We start from the raw sequence: 18,499 nt of genomic DNA, 5'->3' as shown, positions 1-18,499 counted from the left end.
CAGAAGCCACAGACAGTCACTCGCAAAGTCTTCCTGTTCTCCAAAAATATATGCAGCTATCCCAGCTGGAGACAGCGGCTTTACTGGGTTTCCTCGGAAAGGTATATCATGTAGACAGCCGCGCACTTAAAATTAATGTCTTCCAAAAAAAACTTTAAGGCCTGTCTCACCCGCAGAGTTTATGAACAAGATTTAAACCTGGATTATCACCGCCCTGTAACTGCCATATACAATTTCACTTGACATACAACAACAACTAGCTCGGCGGCATCAAGAGTGCACAGGACTACAGACCGTTTGCCTATAAATGTTTGAATAACGGCAAAGAGATTAGCTCATCTCGTAAAACAATGAATAACAAATTGCTGCTTTCATCTTTCACATTCCAGGTTGTTGGCTTTTATGGCCCAGATGTTGATATAAATAAACTCCCCCTAACATAGTAAAGATTATATGACTTGTGTCCTTTGTTTATAAATGTTTTAAGAATATCTTCATTTTTGTTGTCGGGGAGTTTCTCAGGAAATATTCTTGGTGGGAATCTAGGGGAGGGACCTTGCAACTCATGAAATTTGTCACATTAGCTAACGAAATAGGTCATGCATATGCATTCAACTGCTATCACAATATTCATTAATGCTGCACTTAGCTGTTTTTTTCCCCCCTTTTCCAGCCATTAGAACAGAGGGCTCAGCGGAGACATCCATATTCATGATTATCAGGTAAGATAAGAGACAGGCAGTGGACTGGGAAGATGAAAGAGCCACCTGTGGCAGGTGAAGTGGAGAGGAGTGACTGCCAATAGCACCACTCGACTTCAGCCTTGGCATTGACACTCGACCCACACTCTCAATCTTCCTCGTGCACAAAGGGAGGGGTGTGCCTCGACACAACACCCCCCCTCCCCAAGACCAAACCTCAGGGATCTTTTATTCTGCCATTTCCATGGCCACAGAAAGCAATGATAACATCTCATTTCACTCGTGCCACTCTCAGTCGGGTCTCAGGTGCCACAGATCAAAGCAGTGATTTCTTGGCAACAAGAGGCGAAAGGAAATTAGATTAGACTGACCCTGGATCTGCGTGACCTTTGTCTTTTGTCCTGTTTTTTTTTTTTTTTCAGACTCTGAGATACGAGCTTTGTCTTTGGTCTGTGAAGGCCTCGGTAGGTTTGAAATGAAGTGCCTGACAGACGACTGGAACTTCCGAGTTCTGTAACTTTTCTTAACCGTGTGCAGAGTTGTGGGAGTTGGCGAGGTTTGAACTTCTCTCTTAAGCCGTCTTCATCATTTATCACATCCCATCGTACAATGACGGCTTTCGAGAATGCTGAGAATGGATGGTGTCGATTGTCGTGTCAAGGCTGCGAAGACGAGCAAAAGACACAAGTTCTTAGAGAGCGATAAAAGCAGAGAGAGAAAGACGACGGATGCCTTTTGCCCAGCCTTTGAGGGTGTCCACTTAAAAAAAAAAAAAAGGTGTACACATTTTTCCCTTGACATGGTAGAGAAACATATTACACAACCAAGTTTGTTTGAAGCATACTGAACACCTCAGCTCTCTTTATTCTTCCTCTGTCTCGGCGCCTCTTTGTTTCTCTAAAAAAATGCTCTGTCTGGACTCAGGAACACGAACCTCTTCTTGCCCCGACGTCACCTGCAGCACAGATTTGCACCACATCCTGAGCCCTCCGCTGTCTGTCTGTCTGTCTGCTCATCCTTATAGCTCAAGGGCTTGTCGCGCTCCTTCTTCTTTTTTTTTTTTTTCTTTTTTTTTTTTTTTTTCCTGTCTCTCACTCCCCCACTCTGTCTTATCTTTTCGTGTTCTCTCCTCTCACCCCTCCTCCCAGTCAAGTTTCATTTCACGGATTAGCCTGCCAGAGCCCCCACAGCCTGAAATGTCTCAATCACTTGCTAGCTTCCCTCCAACTCTGCCACTGTGACCAAGCATGGGTGAACATGTGTGTGTGCGAGGGTATTTTTTGTTGTTGTGCATAAATGCGGAATATGTGCATGCATAGTTGATGCTTCCTGCTACAGCGTTTGCATGCTAACATAGATTTTTGAAGCAGAACCTGAACTCCCATGTGTAAAAGCTGTGAGAAAAAAGACTTCAGCTGCGCAAGAAGTAACTACAACATCTAATAATCTACCGTATAGAAAACGTATAGCAGCAGATCGTTTTTAGGTCATGTTTCAAAGCCCATCTCCACTCTGTGCAGAGTTGTAAGACCTGAGTAAATCCAAGCTTAGGAGGGAAGAATCTGCCGCTTATCGGCCTTGAGAGGTGCTCGGGGCTAACTTAACCCTCCACAGCCTATTAGCTGGCTGTGGTCTAATTGGGGAGCTGTGGGGAGAGGGGCGGCAGGGGTGAGTGGTATTCAAATCGCCCATGAGGTAATCCTCACTCTACAAATGTGTGTTGTGACCCTGTGACTTCGCCTCTACTGATGTGGCTGCAGCAGAACCCGTATGAGGGAAGACAGGGCCAAAGAGGGAAAAGAGCTCGGAAGAAGAGTTTTTTTTTTTTAGCAGAAAGGTCTTTCGACTGCCGTTGTCCTCATAACCAAAATATCAGTGCTACTTCAACCCCACACTGAATTCAATATTGGATTTGCTACTCGCACACAATGCGTGCTGCAAGCCGAAATTCCATTTCAGTCTCCATCTCTGGAGAGGGCACGATGGCACGTGGACGGGAATAAAAAATTAAAGCAGAGCATGGCTAAGGCTGTGCTAGAACAATACGCAAACTCTTTTGTGCACCTCAGATGCATGAGCTAAGAGCTTTGAGAGTTTTTTATTTATTTATTTTTTTCTCTTATGTGGCTGCTGAAATATATGCAAAAAAATACACAAATCAAGTTCCAACTTGGTGGAGCGACACGGTGCTGGGTCTCCCATGCCCAGCAATGTTTGTGAAACCATCCGCCTTTGAACAATGACCAAAGCCTCTGAGATGTCGTAGATGCGCTTACATGTGGTAGCATTTGTGATTCTTGTTTTGAGTGAACTGGCTGTATTTGCATGGCCTCATCTAATTACAGACTGGACACAAAAAACACACAGTGATTTACATTGAATTTTCATGTGCATGACCAGGGCATGGGCCTTACAGCTTAAAGGATAAGTCTGGTTTATTACAGTCAACCCATCATTTCTACCAAAAATTTCAACCTTGTGCATACCAATGTGACAGCTGGATTATCATATCACCATGCCATTACATGTTTCCCAAAGCAGACATCTGCCCCATATGTGAAAGGTCCCCAGAGGCCTTAGATTACTTCTGCAGCAAGTACTTCATGCTAATTTGATGCATTTCTTTGGTTCAGTTTCAGTACTAAAGGCGTTCTTTGTTGTCCTTGCTTGTTATTACGCTTTTAACAAATGTCATACTTCTTGCATTTTACCTTCAAATTCCCCGCCTCCTACTCTGTGAAAAGGCCTTGTGTTAAAATCAAGACTGAGCATTTGAAGAATGCAGTTGACGAAATGCTTTTGTAGTGCATACTCTTGAATGGAGCCACTTTCAATCCAGACATGAACAGAAAAGGGGCTCATTTTGGACCTTTCTGTGGAAAAGTAATTGCAGAAATGTGAGAACATGGTGACATTACTACAAGATCTAAAGGGGGGAACAACACCATCAGACAGGCCAAAAGTGTGCCCAGATTTTCTATAATGGATGAAAGTCAGTGCACTTAAAATGCTCGTAATATTCCCATTTTAAAAGAAAACTGTACAACCACAACTGATCCATAAGCCTACAATGTACTGTAGAAAGCTGACTCCTACTCCTACTGAGCTTAACCGTGGTTCTGCTATCTGGCAGCAACACTAGCCCTTCCATTCTGCAGCTCTTTAACAGTCCCCTAGCAACCCCAGGCAGTTTGGACTCCCTGACGGACGTCAACTTGTTGAGGTGGCACATTAAAGGGGAGTGGCAGGGGGCCGGGAGGAGGAGACGACTGCTCACAAATGCCCCTTTCAGGCCCTAGGTTGCACCAGCACCGCTCACAGCTGTTGCATGATTGATGCCCAGCTCCCCAACCTGTCAACAACTCCGGTCTGTGCCTTGCCTCTGGAGAAAATGCCGCCCGATGGCCATCCGCATATACCTTATCTTCTCACAACTTTGCATATGAATGGCTTGGACAAACATTCGACAAACAAAAGCATTTCTCCCTTCCGCCCCCCTCTCTCTCAACACACACCACATGGGGAAACAATGTATTTGGAGCTATGTTTTTTTGGAACTTCTTCTTCATTTCTATTCAGCGTGGATTTGGCTTTTCATGTCCCCACATTATATCTTCATCTCATTTCCTCTCAAATCCTCAAAGACACATCCTTAATCTCTGTGTGCCAGAGATCCATCTCACTGTTTTGCAAAGGCATACAATATGGTAGCTTTACAAACCTCTATTTAAAAAAAATCTGTCAATCAAGCTATTTATTCAGGCAGTGCAAATTCATTTTCAATTACTATTCACTCTTGGTCTGGATAAGGCTTGAAAAAAGGAAATCACAGTGACTATTGGTCACACTGACTTAATCCAGCGATGAATGAGGAAATGCACGTACAGAAAGCCATGCAAAAAATTGTGCTGGGTGAATGAGGAGGAGGGCGAAGCTATTCATACAAGTTAAAAATACATATTTACATATAATGGTATGGGGTCACCAAGTGTAGACCCAAAGTTAATGAAAATGAATAATGGAAACTGTGCATTAGGCAACTTCAGTAATTACTGCACTACTTGGCCAAGGTGATTACCCAGAAGGGAACAGCCAGAGGACACTGCAAAGAAGTGGGAACTTTATCCTGTTCTTACCAAATGCTTGTGTGTCCTGCCCTTGATCAGTGGAGGATGTTAGAGTGAAGCGTTAACATCCGATTAGGATGGTTGGAGAAGTGAGTAATGGACCTGTCTTTTAGAACAAGATCTGTATGGTTGCCTCCGTGCAACACTGAGAGATTGGTGGTTTGTGGTCATTGCTCGGCCTCAAATTTGCTTAGCCTGAGTTATGTCCTTGTCTGTGTCGGACGGCGATGTGAATGGAGTTAAACAGACAAAGCTAAGTTTGGGAAAGAATTTTAACATTCAAACTGCAGCCACTGAATTTATTCAGGAGACGCTGGAAAGACAAAAAAGACCTCAACAGACTTCAACAAGTCCAGAAAGAGGCTGCCGCGCTAGTTTTAAGATGCCAATACCACAGTAGCGTTGCTGAAATGGACATTTTCTGTTCAAGCTAGACTTCACCATAGTTTATCTCTGTTTATAAAGAAAGGTGCACCCGTTCATTCTCTGACCAACTGCAATATCCAGATCTAATGCATACCTGTCCCACACATTGCTCAAGTAACTGCAGCTTAATAATTCACCATCCACAAAGTTGTTATTTTGCTGTAGCAGCAAAATCCCTGAGTCTGCTGAATTCAGCACGAGTATGTTTTATTGCTTATGAGCTCAACATTGCTATTTCTTTGGGGTTTTTTTTGGAAAAGACTCTGACAAGGCTATTTAAAGGTGCCCTATGCAAGTCTAATTTGATACTTGTTGTTCATTCAGTGAATATCTAATGGTCCACAAGCTGACCGTTCTGTGGGTAAAATAATATCCAGTGTTCCTGCCCAGCTCTGGCTCTGTAAGTGGGAAACAAACAAAGTGGCTCGGACCAAGCTACACAACACTATTACAATGTGTCCTGTGCACATTAATGCTCTTGTAAGCGGGCGGTGGGAGCGAGACGGACTTTAGGTCTGGCACATACTAATTAAATACGCTAACTCGCTAAATATCAACATTTTTCCTGAATTACAGCAGAAAAGGTGTCTCACATTGGCTGCAATCCAGCAGCATGTAGTGAATCACTTTACAGCGTTAGGTGTGAAGTCAGAGTGAAGAAATGAACATCTGGACTCTGGTGAGTCTGTCTCGTGACAAGATTCAATCCTGTTTTTTCTACCTCAGAAGTATTAACAAAGCTGGATACTGCTCCACCACTCAGGTTTTCTGCCAAATGTTCCAAGTGGTAGCTCGTGGTATTGCAGCTAAAAAAAAAAAGTCCATCCCATTAAGAATTCTCAAATAGGGGCGCCGCAATAGCTCACCTGGTTGAGCTGGCGTCCCATGTACAGGGCTACAGTCCCAATGTGGAGGTCATGAGTTCAAATCCTGCTCATGGGCCTTTCCCACACGACCTCCCTCCATTCTTCTCCCCCACTTTCCTGTCTCTCTTACTTTAATATTAAATATAGGCACAAAAAAATAACTTAAAAAAATAAATAAATTCTCAAATAGGCCACAAGTATAAAGGATGATGGCAGGACAGCTCAAACTGCAAACAAGTTCAGGTTTTATTCATTCTATTACGATTACTTTGAATCTTTCAATTTGCTAAGTTTTAAATTTGTGGATTTTTTTTCCCCAGTGCCTGAAAAAACCCGTTTTACTTTCCACGACATCTCCACAATCTTTGAGCTGAGCAGAAACCCACAGAGGAGCAAGAGGAGGAAACACAAATGCAGTTGGCTACACAACGTAGAGGTAAACGTAGAAAGCAAGAAACTTTTTTTGGCTCATCTTTGCCATTTATATCCAGTTGTCTTTAATGCATCCAAGGTTTCTACTCTGAGTCTTATAAAAGCCTTTCCACAAACGGGTGTTGCAAATTAGCATTTGCTATCAACTATGCAACTACAGTACTTGCACTGGACAGCTGTTTTCAGTTTATTTATGCATAGTGCATCTGTACTAAATAAATCATAAAATAAATAAATAAAGTTATTTATTATGTTTCCTGTTTCATACAAGCAGGAAATGACACTGGCCAGATTAATCAGGGCAAATATTTGCTTTTGGCTTCCATTAACCCCACCATCCCACCCACCACTATCCCCTGTCGCTCCCTGGACATTGAGCTTCACCCATCATTTCAGCTGATGTTCAGCTTTGCATATTCACAAACAAATTTGTTATTCATGAGTTGACAACTGATGAACTGGAGGGGTGGGGGTGGGGGGGGCACTCGGGGGTCTGGGGCCCCGGGGCAGTTGCAAGAATCCAGCCTTGAAAATGAAACAAGCCATATACTGACAGAATCCGCAACATAGGAATTAAATTTTAATTTGATGAAAGTCCAGTTCATTAACAGTTGTGTTTGTTGGTGCTGCTGGAGCCGGAGCTGTTACATCATGGTTCACTTTCTTTTCACTTTTTTTTTTTTGAGTTGTGTGTAGCGCTTTCATTTCTGTTCTACACTGCAGTGTGGTACAATAATGTTGTTGTACAGTTAACTAGCTACACTATATGCTCAGAGCAGGTTAGACTGATTACATGAGAATACAGCAGCACACAACACAACGCAGAGAGTCGATTCTGCTTCTTTTCGGAGATCTTAAATCCAGCTCTGTTACCGTTTTAGCGCAGGGACAAAAGGGAAACGGCTGACTCTCTGATCTTGCTCGTGCACTAAGGGGGCAGTTGGAGACACACCCGAATGCTGCAAGCATTTCTTCCAAATTTGTCATACGTTGAGAGGAAGACAGCCGGCTAAAGTGCATAAGCAGATGTTTGGAAGATATTGTTCGTAGAAAAATCCCATCTCATTAACAGATGATTTCATCAAATCTAAGCTGTCTTAATATATTTTTTCCTGCAAACTTCTAGCTTACTCAGAATTATTAATTTAAAAAAATATGTGTTTCCTTATAGTGTATTTTCACATGTAAAAACAACTACTGAACCAGCACAGTGGAGTTCAAGAATCAAAGAAAAAAAACTTCAGGAGCGAAGCAGACATTTCTGGCAACTTCAGCATACCTGTGTATGTTAAAATAAATGGGAGGGGGGAAAAAAAGTGTGGGATCAGGCCGAGGCAGATTTGTTGCTCAACAAGCTGCTTTACAGACAACCATAAATAAAAAAGAATCATTTTTCATATGGAATTTACGACATTAAATCCAAACTCCAATCCGTTAAATCCTCTCTTTGATTCTCTGATTTCATGCATAGACAAGCCAATGCAGTGCTATAAAATTCTACTATTTGCATAATATCTCACCAGCAGTCTCACTCTGTCACACACACACACACACACACACATTAGAGATTCTGACTTGGCCTACTTTGGGTGCGCAGGGAAAAAGCAGCGCTGCTCAGGATGTGGACCAGGCATGCATATTTTTCTACACATGCATATCTGATTTTGTTGCCTTTAATCAACAGAAAAATGGTACAAACTAAATTACTGCAATCTGAAACGCTAATTTATCAGCTCTCCTTAATAGACACGTCAAATAAAAAAGAAAGAACGACAGGAGTGTTACGTGAAAAACAGCCGGAAGCCTTTGGGCCGATCCGGGACTCCCGCGATACATTATCGGTAGAAAGAAGGCACACAGATAAGGTGCAGAGATTATGTTTAGGGGTCCTGTTTACCTCCAGAGATAAAGCAGAGCACCAACATAACCCTGCTGTGGTGTGCCACTCCCCCATTCACAGTAGCTGAAGGCAAAGACAAAAACCAAAAAAAAAATACATCTACCTGCACCTTGAAATAAACATGTTTGAGAATGGATCTGGAAGCAAATGAGCCCCACCCATCAGACTGAGTCCCTGTGTAAATAAGCCATCAATGGCTGTCACCGAACTGTTACACTAGCCAGGACAAATGAAGACACAGGGTGCTGCATGGGCTGCCGCTGCCGACTGTAATTGCAATCTTTCAGACGGGAAATGGCAAATTGCTACTCTCATCATTAGCAACCAGCTAAGACAGAAAACAGACACGCAAGCCTGCAAACATAATTATAATGACATACTGGGAGGCAGGGGGAGCTGCTATGGAACACATCTGGGGCTTTCATGAGACCACTGCAAACTGACTGAACAGGTCTGGGCTGAACGTGTTGGTTTTTGTTTTTGTTTTTTTTCTCCTCTCGCATGTGCCGCTGTTTAAATGCAAGCGAATCCGAGCTGTGTGTTTACCTAGCAACGGGCATGGCATAGACTTACTTGTGCAGGCCACAGAAGCAGGGTCAGAGAGTGCTCGGTAGTAGCCGTCCTCACAGTCGCAGCGCCAGGAGCCCTCGCGGTCGTTGAAGCTGTGCGCCGGACAGCGAGAGCACTGCAGGTCCTGGGACGAGGACTTGTAGAAACCACGACCGCACGCTATGGAAAGGGGGAAAAAAAAAAGAAAAAACACTGTGTCACGACCAATGAATATGCACATTATTTCCTTGATGAATAGTGTCGTCCACAAGATGCCCATGGTGGCGACTTTAGAGGTATTGTTTTGTCCAACTAAGAGTAAAAGCAGAAATAATTTGCTGCCAATCGACTGGTCGTTGCAGCGCTAAATCTTTTTTTAAAAAGATGACGGAATGGGGAACTTTTTGGAGTGTGACCATCTTTAAATTCAAATTAAGACTCTTTATTCTTTCAAAACTGTCAGACTGATTCATTCTAGTAACTGTTAGAGGCCAGAAGAGGTCAAGCTTCACAGAGTTGGGCAAAAAAAATGTTTATGTAGTAGGACCTGTCTTATTTCCTGTCCAATTCATCATCTTGCAACACCTTGTGCCCCAGACCCTCAATAGGAAACCAGTGGCACAGAGGGTTCCTTCAGTATGAACAGGAGTGCTGACGGGACTTTTAAGAACATCTTGGACAAATTCTTGTTCAAATTCTTCCATTTCTTGTCCAACTACTTGTCAGGGACGTTTAAAGAAAAGAAAAGAAAAAAACATGTTTGTGTTACATGGAAATGCAGCATCCTGGCTGTGAGGTGCCCCAAAAAGCCCTCAGGTGTGTCATTTGGTTAGTACAGCCAAACCAACTTAGATGTTTTGAAACCCGTGTTGTTGCAAAAACACATTTTTGACAAACATCACATGATTTCTGTTTTATTTCTCTTGTCAAGTTTTTAAAATCATCTCTCAGTGCTGTGAGGCTAGGAGGTCTGGGACCGCAGTCGTCTGTTGGTGAACGTAGCCAGAGTGTAACTCCTGGAGATACAAAGTGAAGACAAACATGAGCTTTTGTCCAATTTCTAATCGGATTTTCCAATTCAGTGACATGACTGGCTTTTGTGAAGCCACTGCTTTGTATCACTCAGACAGGGTTGACTTTTACATTAAAATTCCTCACGGCTGTTTTTCAGACATCCCAACACTGTTACAGAAGGAGACGTGGATATTTGGCATTTAATATGCAAGACTAGACAGGACAAAAAAGGCATGTTGTACTGTATGACACTTGAGTTTGCTCTCTGATCTTATCATCGGACCAAATCCTGAAGCATTTCTGCAAAATATTTTCTGTTATGCTGTTGTCCAAAATGTTCATCTTTTGCAGTCGAAGGTGGCACTGAATGACATCTTGAACTGTTTTTTAAAACATCATTCATAAAAGTTGTGTGTTAGCGCATGTACAGTTGCTTTCAATCTGATTTAATTCATGCTAGAATTGATGTAGAAGATTGTGGTAATGGAAAAATGAACAGGATGCCTATTTAGACACGAGACTAACATGTTAAACCAACATCAGAATAGTCCAAGGTGCTTCAGTAGAGGGTAACTGGGCGTTTCTTTTCTGTACTTCAAGACATGTCACCTCTCACCCATCTTCAGTTCTTGGATGAGAGGAGAAATCTTCAGTCTTCAAGACCTAAAAAGAGAAATCCAGTTGCCTTCTACTGAAGCTCTCAGGATCACCATGACCTCGCTGCCTGAGAGTCCACACAGACGTATTGCCTTTAGATTAGCAGAATATCTGGCAGTGGTTATGAAAAGAAAGAGTCAGTGGAAGCGTACAGTTCATTTTCGCCCCTGGGTCACGTATGGCTCGTGTTGGTAAAGAAAATCTAGACTTTAAGGATCCCTAACCAGAAATTAAAGAGGATAAGATTCTCGCAGCATTTCTTATTCGGTATATCCCAGCTGAGCCCGGTTCACACAGGATCACATTTACTGATGATCTCAGCTGTCATTAAAAATCACTGAATGTCTGGAGGTGATATTAGTCCTGTGCAAACACAGTCTGAAAGAGAGTCAGATCAGACCTGAATTCCCATCATGGAGAGGGCATGACAGAACAAACCACTCCGCTCACATCTTGATGCAGCCGGTATTTGAACGAACCTGCCCCCCTTGGGCTTCATCAAGCAGGCTGAGCCAAGAAACGGCATTTCAGATCTCATGATGAAGCATTCGCCCTGGGATAAACTACAACCTCTCACTTTGAGAGGGAAAATAACAAGGCTATTTTTATTCTGATGAATCTTCAGGTCAGCGAGGGGGTTCGACTTGTTTATAACAAGTCCTATCTGTGAGAGGAAACATTCTTCCATCGAGCACAGAGATAAGAATACACATCAAGTACAAGCGCATGGATCACTTCAATGTCTTACCTTTGACCATGCAGGTAAACAAACCCAAGGCTGCTGATATGACTAATGGAGACAGACTCAATGTGCCTGTGTGGTGAAATAGTAATTTAGGAATTATGTCCTTAAACCCGACTAATTCATACACCCATCATTCTTCTTAAACTGTTCTCATGTCCCGAACGAGCCACGGAAGCAAGTCATGACAAAGACAGAAAAGGATAATGTAAAACAGATACAGTGATTCATAGCAACCTCACTATGAATCACACGGTTAATGTTTAAACACTCGCAAAGCGTAAAATGTCTATTCTGGGGTCTGGCTATTTTAGCCTGGGAGTCAGCTTAATCCACACTGGCCGGCTGTGTGTGCAAAACACGGCTAAGCCTGGCGAAAAAACTGCAAATCTAGGCCACATGATTTTCCTAAACAATCTGCGAGAAATCTATACTTCTGTGAATAGCTCTGCACACAAACTATCAAATTATACCCCCCAAAAAAATGCATTTTTCATGAGCCACTGGGGGAAATGAGCAATGATTTTCATACTGGCTTTCCCCCCCTGTATCAGATCTCAATTCGGTTCTGCTGCTTTTTTTTTTTTTTTTTTTTAAATTTCCTTCGGCCACCACATCTTGTGACAGGTCCGGAATAAGAAGGACAGGGGGAATCAGAGCGTTGTGGTTTTAACACTTCCAGAGCGGCACGAAGACGAGGCCGAGACTCAGGGTATCCCCATTTCAGCTACATGAAAGCCCTGTCATTCTCTATTTATCGCGCTGCCACAGCCTTGTGAAACAAGACCTTTTCTTTCTTTTTCTCTTTTTTTTTTTTTTTTCCAGGAGGGGAAAAACGACATGATTTTATCTTTAATCTTGCTTTACCTTTTCGAGCCGGTAATTGAAAACAGAGCCACGAGGACGCTGCGAGCGGTTGGTCCCGAATGCTGACCGGGCGAAACGCATCCGCGGAGCCTTCCAAAGTGCTTACTCATCATATTTTGCGGTTATTTACTGTATGTACAGTTCTGATGAGCGATAACGGTTTGACAAACAGCAAAGCAAGCCGTGTCTGGTTGCAGCATCTGATACACAGTGTCAACACATTCAACCCCCCCCCTACGTGGATGTTGATAATGACACTGAAGGGCTTTCTCCGGCGAGTTAAAGATTGGCCAGATCCCACAGCTTTCGCCCACCATGCTGGGCTTTTAAACATTCCGATAAGCCGGCATGTCTGTTTGCCTTTGGGTTTCCGAAAGCTCATCTGCTGGGTGGCCGGTGTGCAGAGGGGAGGAAAAGCCGACTGGGACTGAGGCTATCTCCCACCGCGACCTCCACTCCAGCAGACAAGAGGATCCACAGCGCAGATTAAGACGAGTGCAAGGCCTTTGAGAGGGAGGCATTGGATATTAAACACGGCTTTGAAGGATAACTTTGGTTATTACAGTTTCACTCATATATATATATATATATATTTTTTTTTTGCATCTGTCACAGCATTTCTATTGGAGTTATGCTTGTTCAGTTTTTTTGTTTTTTCCACTTTGCCACCTAAAACGACACATTTAAATAGCTGTAGCTTCTGGACCATTTTGACTATATGCATGAGCGAAAACAAAAACTCCTATAGTTTTTCATGAATATGTCAGAAAAGCTCAAGGTGATGCAGACACACAGTAGGAAAAAAAAGTCTGTATTAATAATTTATACACTATTTGTAATCCTCTAACTTTCACAGCCAAAATGCTGCACAGCCCAACTGGCAGCAATCACAATGACTGCACAGGCTGTGTTTAGTTGCTCTTGTTAACACCCAGCACATACAAAATAAAACAAGATTGCTGCTGTTTTTGCAAAGACAAAGACTTCCTAAATCCCACAATATCTCACTTGTCCGTGTTCCTTGAAGTAAAGCGCGTGGTTGAACCGAAAGAACTGAACGGGCGCTAGCAGTTTATGGGGTCAATACTGATTCCAACAACCAAACTCACGGTACCCTCCAAAACTGCACATCAAATATTAACTATAAGTGGCGATTTTCATAAACCAACATCTGTTTTAGGCTTGTGAAAATGTAAAAAAAAATGATATTCGCCGAAAAGGCTTTGCTCAGCACACACAGGCTCCTCCATCTGTTCAGCAAACCACTTCACCTGTGGGGGTTTTTCTCACCAACCAGCATCGAACTGTTTAACTATGCAGCTACCATTGTCTTTTTTCTTTTTCTTTTTTTTATTGAACTCCAACTGCTTGAATTCCATTTGTAAATAAGATGTAACCCCTTTCTTCTTGATCAGGTTTTTTCTCAGATAAGTTTTGTAGTTTTTTAAAATTAAATTAAATAAAAAATATGTTTATAAAAATGTCATGATAACAAACCTTTTAAAGCCGTTCTATTTAGTTTAACCCTTTCCACCCTGGAGGTCCCTGTATTAAACTCGCCGCCATTTTCAAAGCATGCCAAGCGTAGTGCATTCCATGAAGATGGCGCCGGGTAATGCCACGATTAAAATAAATGCAGCATCTGTTCTGCTTCATTTCTCTTGCATGAGATTTGGTGGCGTTCAATAACAACAGTGTTTAGTGGCTCATTGTTATAAGGCTGTTATTTAGACTTTTTTTTTTTTTAGACCTCACTCCGCCTGGCGATGGGGAGAAGGAGACTCATTGTATTTCAAAATTCATCCATAAAGCGTCGTGTCCTTTTGGCTTTACAGCAGTTTTTACTGACTGAATTTGGGGATGTCTTTGTCATCCGCGGACTTAAGGGTCTAATTATATGAGTATTTGTCAGGAACCGTGTACCAAAAACACTGCTCATACCAAGAGGTGCTTTCTTTTTTTTTTTAGGAAACAAGATTTAGTGACCTATTACAAGGCAGGTAGACAGAAATGTTGCCTAACCATGAATGTCATTTTCAACGCTTCTGATCTCAGTAAAGACTTTTTACTGCCTTCATATCAAAACGGATTTCATGCTAAGCACATGCAGAAAGTGGGACGTTTCAAGGAAGCAAATGGACAGAAAAGACCAGAAAAATGTAATGTGACCAAAAGCTAATCCCATTAAAATGGTCAGTATTAGCCCTTACAGCTTTACCACCTGTCGGACTGTCCAACCTCATTGGGCTCCACTGTTGCCGTGTTCCTCTAAATCTGAGAAATTGATGCGTTCAGTGTTATCACATTGGCCCAAACAACAAGACCCCCAAACCGGACTTGCCCTTTAACTCAAGCTCACAAGCAAACACATGGTTCATTCCCCATGCTTTTCTTTCTTTCCCCCAGTGACAGCCTATGTGTTTATCAGTGCGTCCAACTGGGTTTGGCACCCGGAAATGTTTACAGAAGCAACAAGGCGGCAAATGAGGCCTCAAAAATCGAACGGCTGTATGACACGGGAAACTAAGTGTTTCTGCACCTCTCCCCACCACCGGCAGCGCATTGAGTGACAAGTACAAACACAGCCGTCCCGTCCCGGCATTCCTGTCCCAGCGAGCCGCGCACACCGACTCGCTGCTGGCGAGTTCCCCCTTTTTCCCTGGCACCAGATGCCGAAGAGACGCTGCTTCGGCTCGAGATGGGGCTGATAGCGAGCGAGAGGCTCTTTGTCGACTGTCCCTGCAGCAAACTTGTTCTTTCTGCGGAAATATCTATGAAGCAATTACACCGAGTCTGTTCACCCGATAGCGCTCTACGCCTGACAAAATGACTGACACCTCACCGGCAAACACTGACACACAAACATGTTAAAACATTATACCAAACCCCAGACTCTTTACTATTTGCGCCGACTTTGACAAGAGGACTTATAGCCCAACGTGTAATTACATTTGTAGGGATGAAGTGTTTCAGAGTGACTCTTTGGAAAAAGGCCCATTTATGTAAGTCTGGTCTTCTTCTTGCACAGATAAAGGCCGACTGTCGGCTTGCGCTTGTTGACACGGGGCCCGTTAAAGAAGCTCAGTGGCAGACACAACAGCAGGCTTATTTACGACACTGAGAAATTAGTCAGTCCTTAGAGAAGCGGGTTGAGGTTTAGCAGGGAGGAAAAAAAAAAATACAAGTCTTACATTCCAGCCAGTTCCTCGGCAGGCTACAGAGCCAGCATCTGTAATTTCCCTTCCAGTGGTCAAGCACTTTCATTCAGTGATGTGTGGGGGGACAAGCTGCAGTCAGCAATTTTACACAGAGCGAGGAAGAGAAGCCTGAGAAAGGAGAGGTCCTCCGAGTAGCCGGATAGAGATAATCAAATGCTCCTGTGACTATGCCGTCTCAATCACTGCAGACTCTGTCCCGGAGAGTAAAACAAAGTCTCCTTATCTTATGCAGACACACATACACCAAAAAAAAAAACGGACTTCTGTATTTTCATAAGATCTCGGTTTATTTCTTTTTCGTCCGAGTTGAGCTTCTTAACATTCTTGAATTACATCCAATTTCGCTCACGCTTTGCCAGTGTCATGACACTCGGGGTGATGGACAGAGAGGGAGGGAGGAGAGAGAGCGGCAGCGACTCCTTATGCGACAGCCCGACATATCCCCTCTCTGGCCAAAATAGAAAATAATTATTTCACTAGTCTGGGGGCGAACCATGGCACTTTTTTTTTTTTTTTTTTTTCCTCTCTCACTCACTTAATCTTGTGCCTTTGCTGACAGATTGGATTCCAAATTTGTTCCTTTAATTTTCTGTGTATTTTACGGGGGCTGGATGGTAAAGTGCAACCAGGAATAAGTAAAGGAGCAACACTGGTCGGAATCGGACGAGAGAGATTTTTTAAGTCACGTGGCAGCAGAAACTATATTACAACTATTATTTAACTGTCTATAGGATCAGCTGTCATATACCAAGAACAGCCGGTAAGATGTGATTTATGTGACTCTTGATGTCTGCAGAGATGGATGTGTTCACACAGGTGCAGAGTGTATGATATGAGCACATATTGGGCTGTTCATAACGCTGTTACTGGGAACCCTTGTGGCCAGATGATGATTTATGCTTGCAGAAAAGCAGACGCGGTATAAAAGGTGTTTTTCCTTTATCACAAATCCCGTGTACTGTATTGGTGTCAGTGTCGACAAACTTCTGACGATATCCTGTCCTGAAAGAACTGGAAACTAAGCTTCCTTATTTGCTTACAACCCACAAATCCAATCAAGGTTGCAATCCTTATTACTACTGAGCACGGAGGGGACTAGCTGGTCCGAGCAGGGCAGCTGGGATATTGAGTTTCTCCCCCATCTGTCTCAATATTGCTGCGGACGCGCTAAAAGTGAGCTGCAAGTGTGGGAATGTGGGAGATTCCCCCTGTATTTTTTCGCAGACTGCCAGAGCCACAGCGAGAATGACTAGTGTGGGCCTTTCTGTCTCCACGGTCCTCACATGATGAGTCCTGTCAGGGCCGGGCCTCCCCCCTTCTTCTCCCGCTGCCCTCCCGTCTGGCCTGATTATGTGTTAAATCCGCCCGTGTGTCGGGATGGATGTGGAAAGAATGCGTGCTGAAGGGAGCCGAGCAGGGCTGCGGAGACCCGGAGAGAGCAGCCTGGAGATAGCACCCCATTAGAGTGATAAAAGAGGCAGAGGGAGGAGAACAGCCGACAGGACCAACATGCAGGCCCGGCCGCTGATGAATGCCAGGTGGAACGGGTCAAGCGTGATAAAGGAAACAGTTTATTTTCTTATTTCAAAAAACACCATTGCTTTCCGTGTTAAAAAAAAAAAAACGCTCGCCACGGTCGAGGCTGCTCTGATAGGGAAATGTCTTTATAAATATCAGCTGTAAACACAGACGTGGTACAATGTGGAGCCTGTCGCCGATCGTTTATGAGCAGGTTTCCTCTCGGTGTCTTTTCCTTTGTCTGCGTGATTCTCCGCGTACTTGGGGGGGCTGTATTTTCTGAGATTTTCTTGTATTTTTTTTCGATGTTCTGCAGCTGATTACAGAGTTTTGGCACCAATTCCAAAATGGCACTCTCGTAACAACCCTACCTCCTTACGCCAACATGTTTTTCTAGCTTAGCAATTTCCGTTTGCTGAGGAGGGGCCATGGGAGACGACGGTCAAAAGCTTTAGAACAAACGCTAGTCGGTGGCTCTAGAATGTTTTATCGTGGCGGGTTCAAATGTAATAAAAGAAGCCCAAATTCTAAGAAGCCGGATTACCAACCAAGCGGGCAACTGCCCTGCACCTCCAGAACTCCGGGGGCCTCAAAAGCTTTCCTGTGTGTCAACTAGTCTGTGCAAATTTGGAAATATGCACCAATAAAACCCAAAAGTGGTGGGACCCTTAAAGTAGGTCTTCCTTCTTGGCGCCCTGACAGAAAAACTTTTCAAACCCTTTAGTTTATGAGTGTTGTGAGCACAACGTGTATACTCCAAAATGAATGTGCTAAAGTGTTAAAGTTTTCACACATTAAACCTGTGGCTGGAAAATATTCCAGCGTAGGAACACCAGACGCATCGCCCGGAAAGTGGGAGGAACGGGGGGTTAATTGGGGCCTGGCAGCGCAATTCATTTCTCCCTGGCAGGTTAATCTGCAGATGCTCAAATGTTAAATATTTGCTAAACACAAGCAGGTGTACAAGGTGTTTGGAGTCTAAAACCAACTGATTTTCAATGTGAAACTGCCTGTTTAAAGAACAGGTAACTTGTTAACTGATTAATGTGACCAGAAAAGTGAAGCCAGCTGTGTTTTGGGCTTCTGTAAATGAATTGAAAAGAAATTAAAAAGAGGCATTTTCTCCCTCCGACATGTCCGATCGCTTCTATTACACTTAAATTCAATGTTAATGCTGCCATAAACATTCTCTGTTGGCTATTTCAAAATGTCCTGTGTCTGACTGGATGTTCAGACAACCATGAAATGCTATTTAAATGCCCAACTCCTACTTTATGTTTTCCACTTTTCAAAGCATACAATTAGGACCATGACCATGTGTTTGGACTATAGAGAGGGATGTCAATAGCTCACACGGAGCTTATTTCTTATGCATTAATGTAGCCCAGGGCCTACGTGCGTTGGTCTTATTAGATGTGACTTATGTTCTTTGCCTCAATAAATGGTAGGCATCGGTGTGGACATTCATCAGGCTCTGTTTAC

At 43.3% G+C, this 18,499-nt stretch overlaps 1 protein-coding gene across 1 annotated transcript in view; it reads right to left on the bottom strand.

Annotated features, from left to right (window-relative positions):
* epha7 (eph receptor A7) overlaps positions 1-18,499 on the bottom strand; it is a 104,808-nt gene that overhangs the window by 73,175 nt on the left and 13,134 nt on the right. Inside the window, exon 4 of the mRNA XM_008287979.1 lies at positions 9,026-9,181. Coding sequence (XP_008286201.1) covers positions 9,026-9,181 — 156 coding nt within the window. The remainder of the gene's footprint in view (positions 1-9,025; positions 9,182-18,499) is intronic.

This window comes from Stegastes partitus, unplaced genomic scaffold (assembly GCF_000690725.1).
Source record: "Stegastes partitus isolate 25-593 unplaced genomic scaffold, Stegastes_partitus-1.0.2 Scaffold533, whole genome shotgun sequence".
NCBI classification, from domain to species: domain Eukaryota; kingdom Metazoa; phylum Chordata; class Actinopteri; family Pomacentridae; genus Stegastes; species Stegastes partitus.
The sequence above is the reverse complement of the archived record's forward strand: the minus strand, read 5'-3'. Positions and strand labels throughout refer to the sequence as shown.